The sequence below is a fragment of the Brachyhypopomus gauderio genome, chromosome 10 (genome assembly GCF_052324685.1).
Source record: "Brachyhypopomus gauderio isolate BG-103 chromosome 10, BGAUD_0.2, whole genome shotgun sequence".
NCBI classification, from domain to species: domain Eukaryota; kingdom Metazoa; phylum Chordata; class Actinopteri; order Gymnotiformes; family Hypopomidae; genus Brachyhypopomus; species Brachyhypopomus gauderio.
The window spans coordinates 23629639-23650353 of record NC_135220.1 but is presented as its reverse complement, the minus strand read 5'-3'; the positions used below and the strand labels follow the sequence as shown (position 1 = coordinate 23650353).

Here is a 20715-nt window from a genome sequence, read left to right as displayed (position 1 = left end):
CTCTTGTTCCAAAAAAAAACAACTCTTTACCATACTGCCATCTAGTGGGCAAAGCCAGTGCTAGGCCAACCAGCCTCAACAAGCCTGCGGCTAGCGAGAGAGAAAGTGCATTAAAAGGAATGGAGTATTAATATATAATGCACCCCCGGGTTCCCCTACACCTCTGCTCAAACCAATACGTTATGTATTGCTGTTCTTGATTCCACCCCCCACCCCAACACCCCATGTTCCATTTTGTTCTTTATGTTCTTTGGTGCCTGGGGACAGAATGAAGAGAGGAAAGGCAGGCGGGAGAAAAGCTGAGGCTACTCGGCCCAAATGAAGAAGCTCATCTATTATTTATCTTTGACGATAAATAAATATTGGAAGTGCTCAGTGGTTTTTCCATCGGAGAGAGCGAGAGCGGCGATCCCTTGTGCGGCGAGGTGTGTGGCAGGCCTGTGGGACACGGTTGTCTAGCCGCTGTCTGGCGCGCGAGAGGAACACCTCCACACATCACACGCTGCCACCCGGGTTGTCTGGAGCTCGTGATGAACGCAGTGTGGTAGTGCTCATGTGTTTGTGTACTAAAGCAAAGATGTGGGCATCTTTCTCTCCGAGCTGCGTCTAATCTGTTCGGAGGTTTAATGTTTTGTTTCGGTTTCTGGGTGTTTGAGCAACCGGATTTCTGATGGGCAGAAGAAAGAACAGGACAAAGAAAGAGAGAGCACGAGGGACTCAGTTGCAGAAAGACAGTAAGCAGCTTTATTTCAACATTTAAAAAGACATTCTTGTGCTGTTTTGCTAGCAGGATTTTAAAGAGTGAAAAGCAGACAGATTCAGAGAGGGAAAAAACAGAAACCCTTTTTAAAAAGTGCAAACAAATTCCTAAAGATTGGAAATGAAAGCTGAGGTGGAGACAACATGTGGAGAAGAGAGTGTGAGGAAAGAAGAGAGATCCCCGAACGCTCCCCTACATCACATACTGCACTACTTCCCCAACACACACTCAAGCTCACTCACACACATCAGTTCACAACCAAAACCTGTAACATCTCTTAACTTCTTTGTGTGTGCATTTTTGTTTTGTTTCTTCTTTTCACGACTGCCGTGGGCCTACATGTGGGAGCCGTCGTGGACTGGCAGAGTACGAGCGTGTTCGATGGCAGGGACAGAGAGGCCGACGAAGGAACGGGGGAGGCAGGTTACTACTGCACGTTCAGGACACGGGCGGAGACGCCATGATGCCAGTCGCGGAGCTTGTTGTACTGAGGCCGCACGACCTCGGGGTCGACTTTCGTCACCCTAACGTCCCAGGAGGAGATGCGGGCAGGGACAGAAAAGAGAGAGAGAGAAGGGGAGAATGAAGAGACGACAGGACAGGAAGTGATGCACAGGAAGTAGAACGTCTGGTTTTCTGTGACGTTTGCGAATGGCAGTATGTGTGAACCTCACTCCCAGCATGCAGCCGCACACAGCAAGCTTGTGTGAAACAAGCAGCTTTAATATTCAGCCCAGAGTGAACGCACACACATTGAAGAGCCATGGCTCCGTTCCAAAGACCTTCCAAACTTCCTTCACAACAGCAATTAGTCAGTCTTTCACAACCCCATAAGAGACCATTAGCCAATGTTATTTACTAGGCCCGGAGTGCACAGGGTTTCTTACCACTTTACACGGCCATGCAGGGACAGAGGCGCATGCTGTTGCTCCCTGATTTTACAATCCTATTTATCTGGCCACATTTTCAGCTGTGGCCAAGAGAGAGATTCCACACGTATAATACTAATTCATATAATATCAGACCGGTGAGGGTGCTCGACTCCAGCCATCTCCGTCGTGGCTTATTCCAACGTCAGGCATCTTACCAGACCGGCACGCTTAGGTAAGCATGAAACTGAACGATTCTGCACAGCATGCTGGGCCGGCGCGTGTTCACAGCGTGCGGTAAACATCGAAATAGTAACAGTAACTACAACAGCGGGGGCACATGCTCAGGAGCTTGGCGTGAAGGAGGAACGGCTCGAGACCATTCTGGGCGCCGGGCACTCTCACCTCTTCCCTGGACTGCTCTCGTGGGCTTGCTCTGGAGGAGAGAGAACAGAGGACAAGGGAACATGAGGGTGGTGCAAAGCTGGGACACGTGAAGGTGGGGAGACGAGACGTTTAATGGTTTAAGGTCGCAGGCCGGAACTCACCGTTCTCCGTCCCCGTGATCTGTGCCAGGATGCGGAAGGAGCGGGACTGCGAGGTCCCCGTGCGGGGACGCCAGTCCTCCGTGTCTTCGATCAGGCGCTTTTTGCTGGCGTCGCTCAAGTGAGCGCCGTGGTTCACCACCAGCTCGGAGTCCACGATGGGCTTCCTGGCAGTTCTGGCAAACACACAGCGCTTCAGTCAATGATTAGTATTACGAATGGCATTTGGCCATTTTACAATCGTCATCACCATCGCTTCAGAGTAAAAGTACTGATTGTATATTTATGAGTCAGTTGTCATAGATCAATACAATCATGTCAGGCCGAGTTTACCTGGGGGGAGTCTTAGACTTTCTGAAGGACAAGAAATGGGAGAAATGGGAGGAAATGAGAAAAGCAAGAAAACAGGAAAGTCAGAAAAAAATAACTGACTACAAAATAAAACTGTTTTGGGGAGGACGGGGACGTGTAACTACTTACTTAAGAATACTGTGAGGCCCACTATGGACATAAAAGACAGAGCAACGGTTCAGATAACTCAGATCTAAGGAATTAGATATGAATTCAAAGCAAGATCAGCACACGATCTATGTGAGGTCAGAATGTCAGGATGTTTTCTAGGAAATCACACTGAAGTTCTTGTGTACAAACACATGAGTTTTGTATGTTACGGATTCAAGCACTTATTACAAATCGACAAATCAAGAAAAAGCATCCAGGGAAACAAACCACACAAGGAAGAAACATTCTGGCATGCAGTAAATTGAACAGGCTGTACACAAATTCGCCACCAGGTGGCACTACCACATGCCACATTTTCATCCCCCAACCTCACAGCACATGCTCAATGTGATAAAGCCTCGTCGAGGTTGTCCTGTTCCATTTGATTCCACCCCTCACACGTGGGTGAGTACACAGTATGCGAGTGCGGTAGCACAAAATGTCACCCTGCTCAACAGCTGCACTATTAATACCCCCCGTAACACTCAGCGTGTCCCATAATTGATGGAAGGCCTTGGGGGAATAAATAAACAAACCAAATCACAGCGAGACAGGACGACTGACATGAGCAGATGCTGCTCTGAAGGCCTGCGCCTCCTTTGGCGAGGACACTTCCCTGAGGACAGAGGGGGACGAGGACAGCCTCCTATGCCTGGCTTCCGGCACATGCCTGAGATGAGCCTCCCCCAACACACCCTCCCCACCGCAGAGAGCTCAGGACCAGTGCCACCAATGCAGTGATATAATGGAAAGTTGTGGTGCCAGTAGCGAAGAGCATGGAGGACACGTGGGCTCGTGCTGTGAGGGTTAACTGTTGTGAAATGGCCGTGAACCGGTTGCACACTGATCACACCACACACATGCACAAACAGATACTGGCACCTCCGGACTACTGACTTGGTTATGAGCTCGACCTGTTGGGAAGGGGGGGGGGGGGGGGGGGGGGGGGGGGTGTCATGGAGAGGAGAAAAAAGAAAAGAAAGCAAGACGGATCTGTAAAGGTCTACTAACTCCTTACATTCATAGATTGTGCAAGGATAGAGGTGCATTCAACACTCAAATAAACACACACACACACACACACACACACACACACACACACACGGACCTCAACAAGAACAGGATGATACTGAACTAATCTCTTGACTCCAACCGGGTTATGACGTGTGTATTTGGGAACCTCAAATGTTTGTCACTCTAAAACTGCCAATGACAACAACACACAAATAAACTGCCGATAGCAACAAGCACCAAGTCACAAATCCTGCGGCCGTGTACACTCAAAACTCCTCCACCCAACATCTGCCGCCCGGCTAAGGCTGGCAATAATGACATCTATTTAAGAGGCCGACCCGGGTCAAAAATCACCATCGTCGCCTCTCTGCGGACGCTAATCGGTGGAGTCAGTAAAAACAGCTGGAAGCTCTCTGAAGGAAAAGCTCTACACAGCACACTGGGACATGGGGGGGGGGGGGTGTGTGGCCTTCAAATACAGACTCGACCAATCAACAAAGTCTCTGCTGTTATTAGTATTACAGGGGGGAGGTATCAGCGTGTGGTTCATCAGTACGGCCCACCCACGTTTTCCCTGACGATGTAAAGAGAGATAACGAGGGTCCGTTAGTGGGAACGTGGAGAACAACCGTCCCTCGAGGCTACGCAGGAAGGACGCCGCAGGTGTGGCCCTACGATACACCCGGCCCCGCACCTCGCCATGCAACTACCACAAATCCCCAAAACTCCAGCTTCCTGCCAAAAGACTTGCGCCCGCATGTAGCCGTTCGACTTCGACCGGTCCAGACATGCTGCCCAAGTCAGATACCACTTACTTACGGTAGAAAAATCACCCCTCACAGAACGACCTATCGTTCTCGACCTGGCATCCTCGGTCGTCTCGGGCTCGACACGAAAGAAGCTAATATGCAGAAGGGGGCCTAACAAATTTGGTGCAGGCTGACATGGCTCCTGGCTAATTGGAACCAAGCGGTAGGGCTTCCATAGCAGGACTCTGAGGCAGACGCCATGTGTTGCGAGCCATTAAGTAAACCGTCAATGAGACGGAGGCAGGGCGGTAGCGCGGACAGAACGGCTCAGTCGGGCCGGCTTGTCCACCACCGCAGATTAAGACAAGATGTGCTCTCGGCTGGCTCCAGCTCAGAGAGGAGGGAGAGAGGGAGGGAGGGAGGGAGGGATGGAGGGAGGGAGGGGAAGGAACACAAGAAGAGTGATAGTGAAAGAAAAAGACAGTCAAGGGGGGTGAGGGGTTAAATACAGCCCACTGTTGGGTAATCAATCAGAACTTGGTGTCTCAGAACAAAGAAAAAAAAACCAACAAAGAAACAAAATGAAATGGGAGGAAAAAAAAGAACAATGTTTCCAACCCAGACTGCTTATTCAAGTTAATACACGACGATTAAAAACTCTACCAAGTCAGTCTGATGCACCTACCCCTGCTAAACTGAATAAGAACAGAAGTGATCTCAGCAGACAGTGAATGGAACTAGCAAATGTCTTACCAAGTCTTATTGTGCACTAGCGTATAGTAAAGTAAACAAACATATAAATCTTAATTCCTGTTTCCTGTTTACTTCCTAAATACTTTAGACTGAGGCATGTGTTCACTTAACTCAATAATGTAATGTGTGTGTTCAGTGCCGAAGTGCATAAATAAAGCCTCAATACATAAGGTTTCTGTGGAACATGTGAACTATTGCAGGACCCTAGACCTGTTGCATGCACATATGAAGGAAGCAAGTCAAAATGGCAGGTTTTTCAGAGTTCACAAAATGTGTAGTGCGCAAATAAATTAATACACGCCATAGGTTAATTAAAGTTTAGTAAAACGGGTTAGCAAAATATGCTCGTCTCAATGTTCAGACATTCTGTGGTCTCGTTTTCACCCATTAAGTCTGTTTTTTGGAGATTTGATAACTGAGGTGTGATCAGGAGCAGCACAGGAAGGAGAGAGCAAAAAGGTCATTAAGCTCCACCTACCCATTATGACTCGATTCATTGAGCTCCACCTACCCATTATGACCCGATTCATTAAGCTCCACCTACCCATTATGACTCGATTCATTAAGCTCCACCTACCCATTATGACTCGATTCATTGAGTTCCACCTACCCATTATGACTCGATTCATTGAGTTCCACCTACCCATTATGACTCGATTCATTGAGCTCCACCTACCCATTATGACTCGATTCATTGAGCTCCACCTACCCATTATGACTCGATTCATTGAGCTCCACCTACCCATTATGACTCGATTCATTGAGCTCCACCTACCCATTATGACTCGATTCATTGAGCTCCACCTACCCATTATGACTCGATTCATTGAGCTCCACCTACCCATTATGACTCGATTCATTGAGCTCCACCTACCCATTATGACTCGATTCATTGAGCTCCACCTACCCATTATGACTCGATTCATTGAGCTCCACCTACCCATTATGACTCGATTCATTGAGCTCCACCTACCCATTATGACTCGATTCATTGAGCTCCACCTACCCATTATGACTCGATTCATTGAGCTCCACCTACCCATTATGATGCTCCTCTCCTGCCTGACTCTCCAGCAGACCCCGCCTCTGGCCCATAGCCACTTCACATGCATTCTCATTGGAGTACAGGTTGATTGGTGTGTTGTAGACGGAGGACTGTGGAGCGGCAGGGGCAGAAGAGGCGGGGCCAGTCACTCTGGCCGGCGAAGAAGAGCCAGATGACGAGGCCGAAGAGGAGTGCGGGAAGGGGGATCGAGCGGAGGCAGGTTTAGGGGCGGAGTTAGGGGAGGAGAGTGAGCGGGAGGCGGAGTTGCTGGCCAAGGGGAAGGGGGGTTGTGGGGCCTGCACTGGCTGTGGGGGTTGGGCCGGGAGGGAGGGTGCAGCAGGGGTGAAAGCTGAGGAGGCGGAGGGGATGGAGGCCTTGGGTGCAGCAGGGGCAGAGGGGGTGGGGCTGACTGATCTTAGATTAGACCCTCCTCCAAAGGGGCGTGCTGTTTTGTTGTATGCGATGTTTGGGGCGGGGTTGGCAGGGCTGGTATTAGGGGCAGGTGCAGGTGGGTGGCTAATGGGCACAGGCTTAATGATCTCCAGTGGCTCATCCTATAAAAGGTGAGAACACACACACACACACACACAGCACACACTCAAACTCAGGACTACAGCAAAACATCATCACAGTTATAGAGCGTTTGTTTACATGTGTCCCACATACATAAATCTAGCTGCTATCAAATTAAGAATAGGATACCACAAGCAATTAATAGTATTAAATAAGTAATTAACGAACTGTGCAACATCAAACTGTGTATCAGAGCGCAGCAACGTGCAACACAGCAAGTGATGACATGCTGCTAATACATAACCAACATGCTCTGGTGTGACACGGCAACAGCCTGTTTAGAACTGCGTTACACACAGTGTGTGAACATGTAAGAAATCTCACTCACCTTGGGAACTTCAACTTTTGGAACATTGGAGACTCTGAAAAGACATGAAACAACTAATGATTAGATTTGCTATTCTGGTTTCATGCTTTTTATATATTTTTTATTAAGTTGCCAAGAAAAATACGCAATAAAAATATTCAAAAGTAACTGCATCAACATTCCAAGTGCTAATAAACCGGGTCAAGGTCCTGAATACACAAGGTCCTCGTATGCACTTCTGAGTGCCAATAACGTCTCTATTTGGTATTTGGGCTGCACCTTTGACTCACTCTTTCCTTACTACTTGTGGTACTGCACAGTCCATAAATAAGAGCGGAGCGAATGATGGCATCCATTCTCCATTGACAACAGCTGAGGGATTTCAGTAAAAGGACCGTGTGTGCCAGCCCACGCTGTGCATTGTAAGGTGCCCCGCGCAGAGCTGGACACACATTCCAGGGTAGCTTTGTGGCGGCCTGCGCGGCTTTTGTTACACCACGCAGTCGCCCAACAAACCGCGCTGGTTGAATGGGGTGTAGAGTAGCTTCTAAAGGTGCGTGTGGAGTGACGGGGCAGGGGTGAGACCGCCTGGAGTCACGTAGGACCCATCGAAGCTCTGTAACCAGAAACTCACGACTCGCCGGGATCAAGTGATGGGATCTGCCCAACTAATCGTGGGACGGGCCTGTTGAATTCTACACGGGCCTGGATCGCGCCGCTGGATCAGATGGTACGGCTCGAACGCGGGGTTAGACCGTGCCTCGGTACTGTGATGTCTGGACGGCAACAGCGTATGAGAAATAGTGCCGGCGTGTAGCGCCCCGAGCATTAACTCTCTTTCCACAGCGCCCTGAAAACAGCAGGCATCTGCTGCCATTAAAGAACCATTAACGGACCTGCAGCTGTAAAGACGAGTAAACAAGGTTCTTAATGCTCTGTGAAAGTGCATCAGTCTCACCACATGCCAGTTAAGCACCATTTTATCACAGACATTTTTGGTGTCGTTTTGGGCACGCATTTGTCGACATGCCGGTCATTGTTCATTTTCGGCCAGTAGGGGACGCTATGCCCATCACACTGCCCCAAGACGCTGTCCTGCTCCCTGGCGACGGCCCTCCTCGCCTCGTCTCCGCAGCGACCGTGACTCATCAGAATTTGTTCCCGGAACGATGCTCTTGCTTCTTTGTTGCACACTTCCATATTAGGAAGAGGAGACAAAGGGAGATTTATGAGTCCAGTGCTACATTGCTAAACCCCCCCCCCCCCTCATTCAGGGCTGGCTTCATTATGAAAGCAAGAGAAAGAAAAAACTCTGAAGGAACCTCGTAGGGGAAGGAAGTCGGGCAAGCACCACTGTGTAGTCACCGTAAGGCTGGGCTTGTTAAGGCCGGAACTCCTGAGGCCCGTGTGACAAAGAGGACAGTGACACTGGACAGGCGGCCCAAAGGAGCAGAGTCCCAGGTGAGCGGCCTCTCTCAATCCGACCACGCGGTTCCCACAGCCCGGCCCGGCAGGGTGGTCCCGACAACATCTGCTCTGTGCTCCGGGTTCTGTTGAGTCCAGCCAGCAGGATGGCCTGTTTGGACAGTGTGGCCAGACAACAGAGCACTGTGCGCGTGTGTGTGAGATTGTGTTTCAGTTCAGACAGCTGCTTACTAGTGTGAAATTGTCCAGTGCCCCAAGCCTCCCACACTGTGTATGGGACCACACTTTTCCTAGGCAAAGTCCACATCAAAGCAGTTCACAGGCCACGACCAGGGGAAATGAGGAAATGTCTGAAATGTTCAGCTAGAACTAAAGTAGCCAAAGGAAAATGCTTTATTTGTTAATTTTTCAGCCTATTTAGTTATAGCTATCAACAAAGCAAATCATGCTTGAAGGCTGGCCTGCTGCTGATTTTGAGGGAGAGAGAGAGAGATAGACGTGTGTGTGTGTGTGTGTGTGTGTGTGCATGCGCGCGCTCTTTCAAATGTCTCTGTACATTTCATAAGCTCAAATGAGGACAATTCCATTGAGGATTTAAGTCTGTGAAGTACTTTTGGATCTAAAATGCTGTCTGAGTTTTGGAATAGAAACAAATATGATTTATGCTGAAATATGACAGTGGAAATACTCTGATCTAGAGCATCCAAAGTATTGAGGGTTGAAGAATAGTACAGAAAATTACACTACAATTCTACAGATCTTCCACCGATAACAGAGTGCCAAGGCATTTCTATCCCGATTCAGCTAAAACGCACAAACACACTAATGAGGCCCCACTCACACACTCGGGGGTCCCATGTGCCCGAGGATGAGGGAGAGACAGGGGGGCTGGGTGGAATGCAGGGGTGGGGGCATCGGGGTGATGGGCACGTTTCCATCCAGCCAGAGCCAAGAGCAACAGGCGGACACATGGCATGTGTGAGAGCTCTGGAGGGTCTGCATCAACCTCCCACTTTACTAGACATCCTGCCTGCCCGTCTCTCTGCGTCTCTCCATCTCTCTCTCCATCTGTCCCTCACACACTCCTTCTAAACTTCCGTACTCTTTGTAGGTACCCACACTTTGGCTTTCACAGATTACACCCGTACACTTGTGCACACTTGTCAACAGCGCAGAGATAACAGCGTCGCCTGAGCCCATGCGATTCCATCCAAAGTCTTGCCACAGCTGAACTCTTGACCAACCGGACCTGGTTCTGATCAGAGCGTAGCAGCCCCAGTGCTCGTCACATGTCCAGGCATGTCACTCCCAGGCAGGCTACTGTTCAAAAGCCCCAGGGAGCTCCAGAGAGCAATAAAGGCATCATCTCTGTCCCTTCCATTGACATACATCCTCTTCTGCACCCAAATGTATATGAGACCGCAATAACCATTTTAATAGTACACGAATGTATAAAACGGTTATAGATTCGATTGTTATCTCACACAGGCTGATGGGAGAATTAGAAAACTGATCTGAGAGTTTTAGGGATGTCCTGGATGAAGCTGAAGAATTATGTGATCTACTGCAGTTGGTCGCCCATACACGTCCATGTTGGACACCAACCTGAGATGATCACCTTTTCTACATGGAGAGGTGGCAAAGGGCCTTGACGCTTAAATGGCAGGTCAGGGCAGGAAATGGGGAAACCCCACCCTTCCATCTCTACAGAACAGAGCACCCTTTAGAAATAAAACATCTTTCTCTATACTCCTCATGGCCCTTGTAGGAACTCTGGTGAATGTCTGGTGAATGTCAGGTGGAGGCAATTTTTGCCTCCTATCTGGAAAAGATAATGCACAGAACCTTACTAAAAATGTTCATCCAGTCTAATCGTTGCCAGGACCTAATAATCAGACGGCCTTTCTGTTCCTTACAGATGATGCTCACCCTCTCCGCACAGATCTAACGAAGCCACATCCGTCCCGACACCTCGACCAACACACGCAAACACGTTCGCGAACGCGCCGAGTTGTGGAGAAGGCCTTCGGAATACTCGCAAACAGATGGCGAGCGTTCGTTCCCAACCTTCACCTGGTTCCAGGAGGCCCCAGACACAATCTTGGCTGGGAAGCACCTCAGCGCTGAAGGCTGTGTGAAGACGCTGAGGTGAAGACACCCGTCACTCCAACATCTATCATAGAGCTTGGAGGAGAGGAATGCAAACAGAGAGAGAGAGACTGATGGAACAAGGCAGCTTCACTGCTAAGTACAAATGTAGCAGGGTCTCTGTTTTAACTCATCACACAGCCAGAGCGATGTGTGTGTGTGTGTGTGTGTCTCTCTCTTCTTTAAGTGAGTCAAGGTAAGAGACAGGCTGGTGTTGACACATGCCCGCACTAATCTAGAAGAGCACTCAAACCACAGGGATGAAGAAAGAAAGCACTAAAAACCACAAAGCAGGAAACACACACACACACACACACACACACACACACACACACACACACACACACACACACACACACAGCGAGCGAGAGAGAGGGGAGACCAATATTTGCAGAGCTGCCTAATGCCACGGTCAGCCCCTCAGACGAAAGAAAGACAGCAGAGGTTTGTAGAGCAGCAGCCATCTTGAATCAGACCTGGTGGACTGACATCACTTCCCAAATTCCCCAAAACCAGCCCTGAAGGAATCGGATTATAACACACCCCCCCGACTGGTTTCAATAAGCCTCTTTCCTTCCACATTGCCACCCCTCAATTTTGCATGCACACACTCGCGCGCGTGCACACGCACACACATTACGCACACTTACACACACACCAACAGATGTTTTATATGTCTATCCCAGATCTCCTGAGCATGTCTCTGTAAACCAGGCCAAAGCGGAGAGCAGCTGGAGGAGAGGATAATTACCAGCAGGTTTAGGGACACCCAGCAGTCGCCTGGGGCCGCGACCCGTTACGCGCTCTGTAATGAACGCAGCTCCAGCCCCATTATAAAATACATGCATTCCCAACCACTTCAACTTGGAGATCGTAAAAAGCGATGGGGAGAAAAGAAAAGAGTGAATATTCCCCAACCATCGCCATCAGAAATACACAAACACCATTTCCAGAATAGAAAGAAATACACGCGCTCCACATGGGTCAGTCCGGACAAAAATACAACTATAACAGATGCTTCTGATAGTAGGATTAGCTCATACTGCGAGACACAAAGGTGACGGGGGGAGTGGAGGTGAACACAAGCAGGGAGGAAGTAGGCGCTCCACGGCCGGATGTAGGAGGGTTCTCACACTCTGCCTCGCGTTCCCACAGTCCTGGCCACAGCAAGAGGAAGCCGGCAGAGTACCGGAGGGCACTCCCACATCACCACCGGGGCCGTGTCCCTGCCTCGCATCATCGCATCAACTCCTAGGTTAAGCATTAACATACACATTGTGGTTGTGCATATAACCCACGCGTGAATGTCGGAGTATGGCACAGACGGGTATGAGCTTGGGCCTCGTCTGCAGCTTGGAGCTCTTGCACTGGGCTGAGAGAGAGCTGAAGAGAGGATATGATGCTTCACAGATGGGAATGTCTACTGTAAACGGTCATAGTTGTTTAAGAGGAATGCTTTTGGTCAAATTTTTTTTATAATATAAGAGGTGGACAGAAGATGCACAGCAAGTCCTGCTCAGCCAATGAGTGTAAGAGAAGACATTGAGAACAGCTGTTGAAGCACAACACAGTACTGTGGGTCCAGTTTTGAAGGAAAGGTGGTCTTCTGTCCCATTTGACTGCTATGTTCCATCTCCACAGACAGCTTCACCTGTGTGGTTGCTCAGACAACAAACGAACTAAGGGAGCAGCGATGAGTCATTGAGCACTGCTTCAGAGTTCATTTACGAGCCATTACATGAGCTGAGGCCCAAACAAGTGGCAGTGGGTATGAACGGAACCTAGTGAGAACTTGGTCATGCTGTGCAAATACCCCCTGGTAAAAGACGAGGGGAGACAACGAGGCAGGGGGGACCGTTATGAGGACGTCAGAAGTGTGTCCTTTACTGGATCTGGAAGTAATTCAACTTCCTGTGTACTTTACAAAAAGCAATGGAGAAGAAGAATAAGAAAACGAGATGATGGCCGAGTAAAGGGGTAAACAAAACAAAGGAGGAAGGGAGAACATGTAGTCCAGCTTTAATATGTTGGATCATTTGTGTAATACATCGCCACACCCCTTCACCATGCAGCGCAGCTCCTGGGAAGATGTGGAAAAACGGAGAGTGAAAGTGTGGAAGTGAAGGGGGGCGGGGCTTGTGCACAGGAGGGTAATCTAGTGCTGAGCAAATCAAAGATATGGTCAAATTTCCCCTAAAGACCTTAAATCGTTGAAAGTTGAGTGGCAGGTCTCCAAGTTCTTGGAACACACGGAATTGTGGGTGTCAGAGTTCCAGTGGGAGTGAAGGGGCGTCTCCTGTTTCTGAAGACCAGCGCCTTGCCAGTTTGTCCAGATAGTGTTGGTATCACTCTTTCTGGCACTTATAAAAGCGCAGTCACCATTCCTCACTTGTAGCAAAGCTGCCCAAGCTTTTGAAGTAACCTTCTGACATTTCTCAAGCAGCTCTCCTACACTGCCTAGCATGGTAATGATTTTGACTTCTGCGCTGTACTTGGGAGAGCCAAGCTATTAGACAGACTGAGAGATGATTTACTCCGTCGTGTGGAAGTAAAGCCATTCCTTCTCATGTGTTCTGTCGCCAGCGTCCTGCCAACCGAGGTTGGTCTCTCGGATACCGAATGCCTGTCACCTCATAAACTCCGTTTATTAAAGTGAAACCTCAGCCTCTCAAGTCAGCGCACATGTCCTGGAGGGGGGGGGGGGGGGGGGGGGAAGACAGTGTGAGCTGATTGAATGATTATACAGTTTGGATTTACAGTCTGGCTGACAGCTTATATAAAGCTGGAGACTGTGAGAGTCAGGGGTTTGGTTCTGGCCTAAACGGCCTTTAACTTGATTTCAGTGTATTTACATGAACTGCTTTAGTTATGAGTGCGCCTTAAATATAGGATATGTGTACATTTAAGCAATATAAACAAACTTTTAAAACATCTTTAAAGGAAAATAAAGCCTAGACTGCTCAGCTCTGATGAACGACATTTTGCCCGTCTTGTGCCTGGATGGAGTTAGCCATGCCCACCCGGCAGTGATTTCCAGAGCAAAACATCAGCCGTAATACAGACAGTCGCCACCGAAAAGATGGATCTTCCAGTTCAGCGAAGAGCAATTCAGGGAGTGGAGGAGGAGGAGGAACTGGGAGGCCAGAGAAGGGGATTGGGGGATACGCATGAAGGCGTATTAGACTGGATGAAGGGGTTTACTCCTGCCCTTGCTCAAAGGGTGCTGCTCATCCCCTAGACGCCCATGTAACATGTCTGGATGGAGGTTTCCAGCTCCTGAGGTCCAGTCAGGATCTGCTGTCAAGGCCATGGTACAGCTGCAGATGTTACCATGCCTTAACCCTGAAGCGGACGCTTTCTTGGAAGTGGGCCAGAGCAAAAAAGAAACCCAGCAGAGAAGAATTTTACACGTGCCTTTAAAATTGCTCAGACGCTCGCTTACATTTCCATATGCTTAGAGCGTCATCGGTGTGACCTAGTGTATCCTGGGGAAGGCCTCACTCCCACCTGTGTGTCACCGGCATGTGCACCGGGTGCCGTGAGCCTTCCCGCAGCCAGCCTCCGAACTCCAGCTGCACCGGAGCAGCTGAGGAAGCCCCTGCAACACCAGGTCACAAACAGTCCGGGTCCAACAAGGTCCCAGACCGAGGGGTGTGGGAAGGACTCGGACATCACCAGAAACTAGTCCGAAAAACCTCAGGCGCCGTTCGGCCCCTGCTGTGTCACCCTGGGCCTCCTTAGTCGGGGCTGGAAACAAACCTTAGGAAAACAGGAAAAGGAAGAGTGTGTGGTCTGAGCCTGATGAGCTCTTGCATTATTGCTGAATTGACAAGAGGAGGAACGAATTTTGGTTTCGGAGGGAGGGGAAAGGGGTTGGGTGGGCCGGGGAGACAAAAATGCACAGTCCACTTCACATTAGCGGGGGGAAAAGCTCTGTGGGTCCTGCTGTGGCCTGTGTTATTTCAGCACGGCATGGCATCTTTTAGTACTGTTCTCTTTGGCAAGAGTAAACAACCACACAATAAGTGTAACAAGCTGCTGGGGGGGGGGGGGGGGGGGGCAGTGGTGCTGGGTATCGGGGCACACCACAGTGTCCCTGGTTTGGAGATCATTAGTAAACACGACGGACGTGTCCTAATTGAAAACACTGCTTCGTTTAACCAAAACATCAAGGCCCCTTGAAAAACGAGCGAGGCTTCAACGTGTCGACATGTTAGTCAGAAGTCCCAAAATGTCCCGACATTTCCTGTATTTTACAAGGCTGTGTGCTACGGCGCAGTTGTACACCCCATTACACTCCTCCGCAGGCCTTTTCCTGGCAGACGCAGAATGAACGAGCAGGCGAACGCCGCTCCTCCTCCCACCAAGTGAAGTTTTTACAGGTCGATCAAATAAGGCTTCAGTAGCAGTGATGGATCTGCCTTCACTTTCCCTCATAGCGTACAGAGAGACTCTTGCCTTATCTAACATTTGCCAGAAGTTCTCGACTAAAAGCACGTCTGAAACAGAGGAGTGCAGGCGCAGGGATGATTTACACGCTCAGTACATCATTATTCTTATTACACACCTCGTATGGTGTCTTCCAATGCAAGCTCACACCATAAACTTGCCAATGCTTCACGCAACCGCTATAAAAAAGCTTCGCCGCATTTTACCGGCACATTAGCCCACACGCCCTCGGAAACGGGGGCAGTTTATTGAGGACGTACGAATAGTAGCTCAGACGGCCCCTCAGAAGCGGAACTCAAGATAATGTCTAATGCTTCTCCAGCAGACGTAAAATAGCTCTTGGGGAATCCTGAGCAAACACAGGTCCCTTCGAAGTGCACGGTGATTGTAAGTGTTACCCTACGGAGCTGGCGTGCCACGTGGATTCCAGGTTGATAGTGGGTTGGGTTTGATGGCTTTTGCAGATCCTTTCGACAAACGCTATGAAAAATGCAGTAAAAAAATCAAAACAAAAAAAAAAAAATTTACCAGAGATTCCATAGCTGTTGCACAATGTCTCTCTGTGTCCTTCCCTAAAGACCATAATTCTACTATTTGAACCCCAGGCTTTTTCTGACCAAACTTAGCTTCTGTGTCAGGGTCTGGGTCTTCTTTTTCCATCCGATCTACTGCTGGTCTGCATAAACAAATGACGGGTATCTCTGGCCAGACTGCAGTGTACTTTGATTCAACTTTTCACGATCCAGTTGCACGTGTGGCCTCAAGCACAAACGACGTAAACAGGTGAGGTGACCGTAAAGCAGGAACACTGCCGCATGCCCCGGTTAGTCTTATGATGCCATTCTGCCCGTGCGGTCCTAGCTCCCCCCCACCAGATTCTCTATGGAAATACAAATGCGGACACAAACTTTAACTCGTGCTGCAAGTGCAGATGTAAACAATAACACTCATACAGACTCTGGTGAGAGACGATCGCGGCTAAGCGCGGGACGCGGGCGAGAAAGAGCGCCGACTCCAAACATCATGAGCGCATTACGTTCTGCGTGCCCAGGATCAGAGGCCCGATGAGGGAGAGGCCTGTTGAGGGAGAGGCTGAGGGGGGAGAGCTCTGTTAACCAAACAGCTCTTTCCACCGCCTGCTGTGCCGCCCTCATATTCACACAATTACGGATCTTATCTGGGATAATGTGGCTTTCCTGTTATGGAGTGCATCCATCCTGCTAATGGTGTACATACAGGATCTAGGAGGAAACTATCCAAAGGGGTGAAAGTGAACATTTTCATTGACTCTGAATGATCTTGTGCAAAAATATGATTTGGTCTCTCTTTTTTTTGAACGACTGTAAATGAGGAACTTTGAGCATGTGCGTGTGTTTGTGGCAAATGTGAGAAGGATATTTGTGTGTGTGTGTGTGTGTGTGTGTGTGTGTGTGTGTGGCATTCGTACCTCTGCAGGGTGAGGCTCAAGTTACCCGTGCAGGCTTTGATCTTGTTCTGAGCCTCCAGGTGAGTCATGGTGTCCGTGGCGATGCCGTCGATGGACAGCACCACGTCCCCCACGCTGATCTTGGCCTTGGCTGCCTTCCCTCCATCCGTCAGCTGCACACAACACAGGAGCGACGGGGTGAGAGGGGTCAAGAAGAGCGACGAGCCTCACACCCACTGGAAACCGCGCAGACAGACATCGCCGGCTAAATGCACTCAAAACCGAACATCACAAAAGACCGTCGCCTCCGTAATTCCCAAGAGCTTCCTGGAAGGTCACGCGGATGCAGGCACACATCAGAGTTGCAGAAAGGAGCAGACAAGTGATTTGTGTACGTTGTAAAAACATGCTGCTTTCAACAGGCGCCACTTTGCCTGGTGTTGCTTTTTTAGTTCTTATCAGTCATCAGTCTGTGCAGAAATAGCCCTGAATGGCTCCTGCGGCCTCATGCCTGCGCAGACAGAGAGATACGCTGATGTCTTTGAAGCAGCAATGACAGGCATGTCATTTATAATACATAATCTAAAAGACGTCTCCACACAGCCTACGCTTATGTACGGGGAGCATGCCTGTGTAGTATAGTTAGCATGCCTGAGTCTTTTTACAGAAGTGGCCCAGAAAATGGGGCTCGGCCCGATCAGTTGACCCATGTGACTCCCAGCCCTGACCTTTGAGCCCAGGGATACGGTGCTGCGAGAGGCCCGTGATGAGAGGCTCCCTGCTGGAGGAGAGACAGTACCCAAGGGCTCAGGGGGAGTGTCTGCTATTTATAATGCACATTAAAGCTGGTCTCGGCACCGGGCACTGCAAGGAGCTACGGAAGGAAGAGAGGCTGATTTATCAGATTAGGCATGACAGCCCATCAGGCCCTGCTGGAGCAACAGTGGTCTGCCTGGTTAATGCTGGAGGAAGAGTACTCCATTATTTACAGCCAGAGGAAAGGTGCTCCGCCTACTGCTGGAGGAACGGAGCACTGTTGTCTGGGTTCATGAAAAGCAACAATCTAGCTTAATGAAAAATGGCTGTCTAAATAAGACTATGGAGGAAGGATTGCGTGTGTGTGTGTGTGTGTGGGGGGGGGGGTGTAGTGATTACTATGCTAGGTTCGACATATGACATGGGGTGGAGGATGTACAATAGTTGGTCTGTACTATTGCTGAGGAGTGAAAAGCTATTAGTAGAGTAAGTGAGAGAGAGAGAGAGAGAGAGAGAGAGAGAGAGAACCTGTTGAGACCCGTAGCGTAGCTGCTAGCTGCCACACAGGCGCCAGCTTCTTCATATGGAGCGGCACATTTAACGAGTTTTAATTAGTCGTTCTGTGGATGCTGGCCATTGAATTGGCACCAACTACCTTCAGTTTCACCGGAGGAATGTAACAGTTCCCCGAGAATTATTAGTCCATTAACTTAATTTGGGCTGACGGGAAAGGATGAACAGAACTGAAACTTGGGACTGAATGCCAAAAAACAGACATGAAGGAGGAAACACATGGCTCATTTTACATTCATTTTCTCTCTATTCTTACTGTGTCTGGTCAGTGCTGGAAAATCAAAATGAAAAAAGTACCTGACACGATCACAGAATCACATTAATCATAAGTGATATATAACTTGGAGAGATTAAGTGAGAATGAAAATAAAAACAAAGGGATTATAAACAGCCCTAAAACAATCGACATTTCTCTCTTTACAGCTCTCAGCTCCTCTCAACTTCAGCATGGCTGTTATCTGACATCTATATCTGGTGTCACAGGCATGTTCCCTGACAGCAGGTCTAGCCCTGCATCATTCTTCTATTACAAGCAGCCTGACTGTGTCACTCTGGTTTACAGTGACTTCAGCATGCTGACTCCCACCACTCAAATCCAACGCTTTACCTATGCGAGAGACGGTACAAAAACTGATCACAGATCAGCAAGTTTGGTTTTTATATGCAGGCCCCCTGGGCTTATTGCTGACGGTCTCAAGGCGTGTCAGAACAGGCTGTGCTTCCCATGACGACGGGACAAACACAGCTCCAGGTGTTCCCGTGAGGGAACTTCCCGTCCCCCAGCACAGACAGCAGGGGTCCTCGGGCTCGGACCAGTGCCCGGTCAGACAGATGCGGGCCCCGTAACTGGCCTGGACATGTAAAATGAGGATGTGAAGGCAGCCAGGCGTTCCTGGAACACTTGGGTTTGGCTGAGACTAATCACTTAAAGGCACAGGTCAGGTGACCAAGGCAGGAAGGCTCCTATAACTGGCACTGAGGTTTTCCATTACACTCAAATAAAAAGAAAGAAATAACATTTTATAACCTCACTTACAGCAAAAACAGCGGTTTCAACGACTGTGTCAACCTTGTTACAACTTTGTGTTTTGTTCAAAGTTAAGAAGAGACTGAAGAAAATACTTGCTGACATGCTGGATTAAAACAGCACTATTAAAGTGAGCTATAACCGGCTCTTCTCTGCAAAGCTCATAAGAAGTTCCCGACTGCACAGTGCCATGTGGCGTGGAGCTGCCAAGGCTCTGTAGGACAGAGATAAAGACCATCCCGCTCTTTGAAGGAACAAAGGACACGGAGCTCTATGCTGGCCTCTTCCCCAGAGGAGCCGTCCCAGGAGCCCAGCACACAGGGCAGACTGGGAGAACACCAGCGTGGAGAACACACTTTTGCTGTTTTGTTACACTAAAAATATAAATAAAATGACTGCAAGGACCCAGTCTCCAGGGTAATGACAAAGGACGGTTAAGAAGCACACACACACACACACACACACACGTACGTTTGTAGTCACTATCTTTGCCCTTGGGGAACAAATTATGATTTCTTCCAAGATGCCATGTCAGCTCACACTGATTTTTCTCCATAATTATCCAGAGGTGGGACGAGGTTGGGGGGTGTGGGGCATGACGACACACTACATGTTCAGAACCACAGGCTCTCCTACTCACAGCTGCTTACCACAAATCTGCTGTAGAGCCTTCAATAGAACGACACAGCAGTATCTCATTAAACTCTGCTCAGATGTTATGACTCGTGTGTCTAGCTATGACAACAGTTTAAAAGGTGGAGCAGGTGTGAATGGGCCTTGGAGACCCTGCAGTACAGAAGACACGCACATGCGCACGCGCGCACAGAAGACACACACACACAATCTATGCATCTCCTTTATTCTAAATATTACAAACATCAGCCCTGTCTTACAAATACTCACATATCCCCAGAAACATATGATTAAACAGCACAAGCTACGCAATGTTCTCAAAGCTGTGACATGGGTTGAACAACCCTAATCCCACCAGTTAGACTTTACAAAGAGACGCTACATGCTGGGCTTGTTTTCAACAAGTTTTCACAGACAACATATTAACTGCTTGAGTTCTACGCAATAAAATTTTCCATTTCAAGTTCAGATCCGTCTCTCTCATCCAAATGTGGTGTGTAAATGAAGAACTTTAACTGCAGCTTGCTCCACCTCAAAAGTGGAACAGAGATGAACATTCTTTGTTTGGCCTGGTATAAAACCAACTGTGTGCCTCTCGTTTACACGTGTTTGGCAGCTGAAAGAGCTCCACAAGGCCAAACGGATGGGATCCTACACTTCTTTCCACCTCTCGTAGACGTTAACCACTCCGCCCAGGCAGCAGTGACGGAGAGGTCGCGCTCCAACACGCGCTGCTTATGGGCCGGGCTGTAAATGTTAATAGACGGTTGTTCCACTCAGACAGAGTTTTTCTCCTTTTATAGCTGGCTGAGGTGGTCACAACCAATGACAAACGGCAAGCTTGATGAATCGTCATCAAGCACCACGAAGTTGCAGGGAAGCCCTCCTACGGGAATAAGGAGCCTATATCTGCAACTGGACTCTCTTAGAGTAATGGCGGAGATAAGTGAGCTGGCTTTCTGAGAAGCCCGATACACATGAGGCTCAATAGGACTTCCTACTTCTTAGAATTGGCCTCAACCAACACCTTCAAATTTAAACCAAAAGAGGGATAGTTACAAGAAGAATCACTTAAGCTACTGTGGGAAAACGTTCAGAAACAATTTGCTTAACTATAGGCTCTTCTACACTACATTATGTAATGACGCAATAATTGAATGAT

At 48.9% G+C, this 20715-nt stretch overlaps 1 protein-coding gene across 2 annotated transcripts in view; it reads right to left on the bottom strand.

Moving 5' to 3' along the window:
- The window catches only part of pdlim5b (PDZ and LIM domain 5b), a 49480-nt gene that overhangs the window by 13937 nt on the left and 14828 nt on the right, over positions 1-20715 (bottom strand). The window contains exons 3-9 of one of the 2 annotated variants that reach the window (XM_077020575.1): positions 16586-16737; positions 7138-7171; positions 3573-3589; positions 2655-2675; positions 2508-2528; positions 2178-2350; positions 2035-2065 (exon numbers count right to left, since the gene is read on the bottom strand). In XM_077020575.1, coding sequence (XP_076876690.1) covers positions 2035-2065; positions 2178-2350; positions 2508-2528; positions 2655-2675; positions 3573-3589; positions 7138-7171; positions 16586-16737 — 449 coding nt within the window. Of the gene's footprint in view, positions 1-2034; positions 2066-2177; positions 2351-2507; positions 2529-2654; positions 2676-3572; positions 3590-6230; positions 6791-7137; positions 7172-16585; positions 16738-20715 lie in introns of both variants that reach the window. The other variant, XM_077020574.1, reaches the window with a different exon arrangement.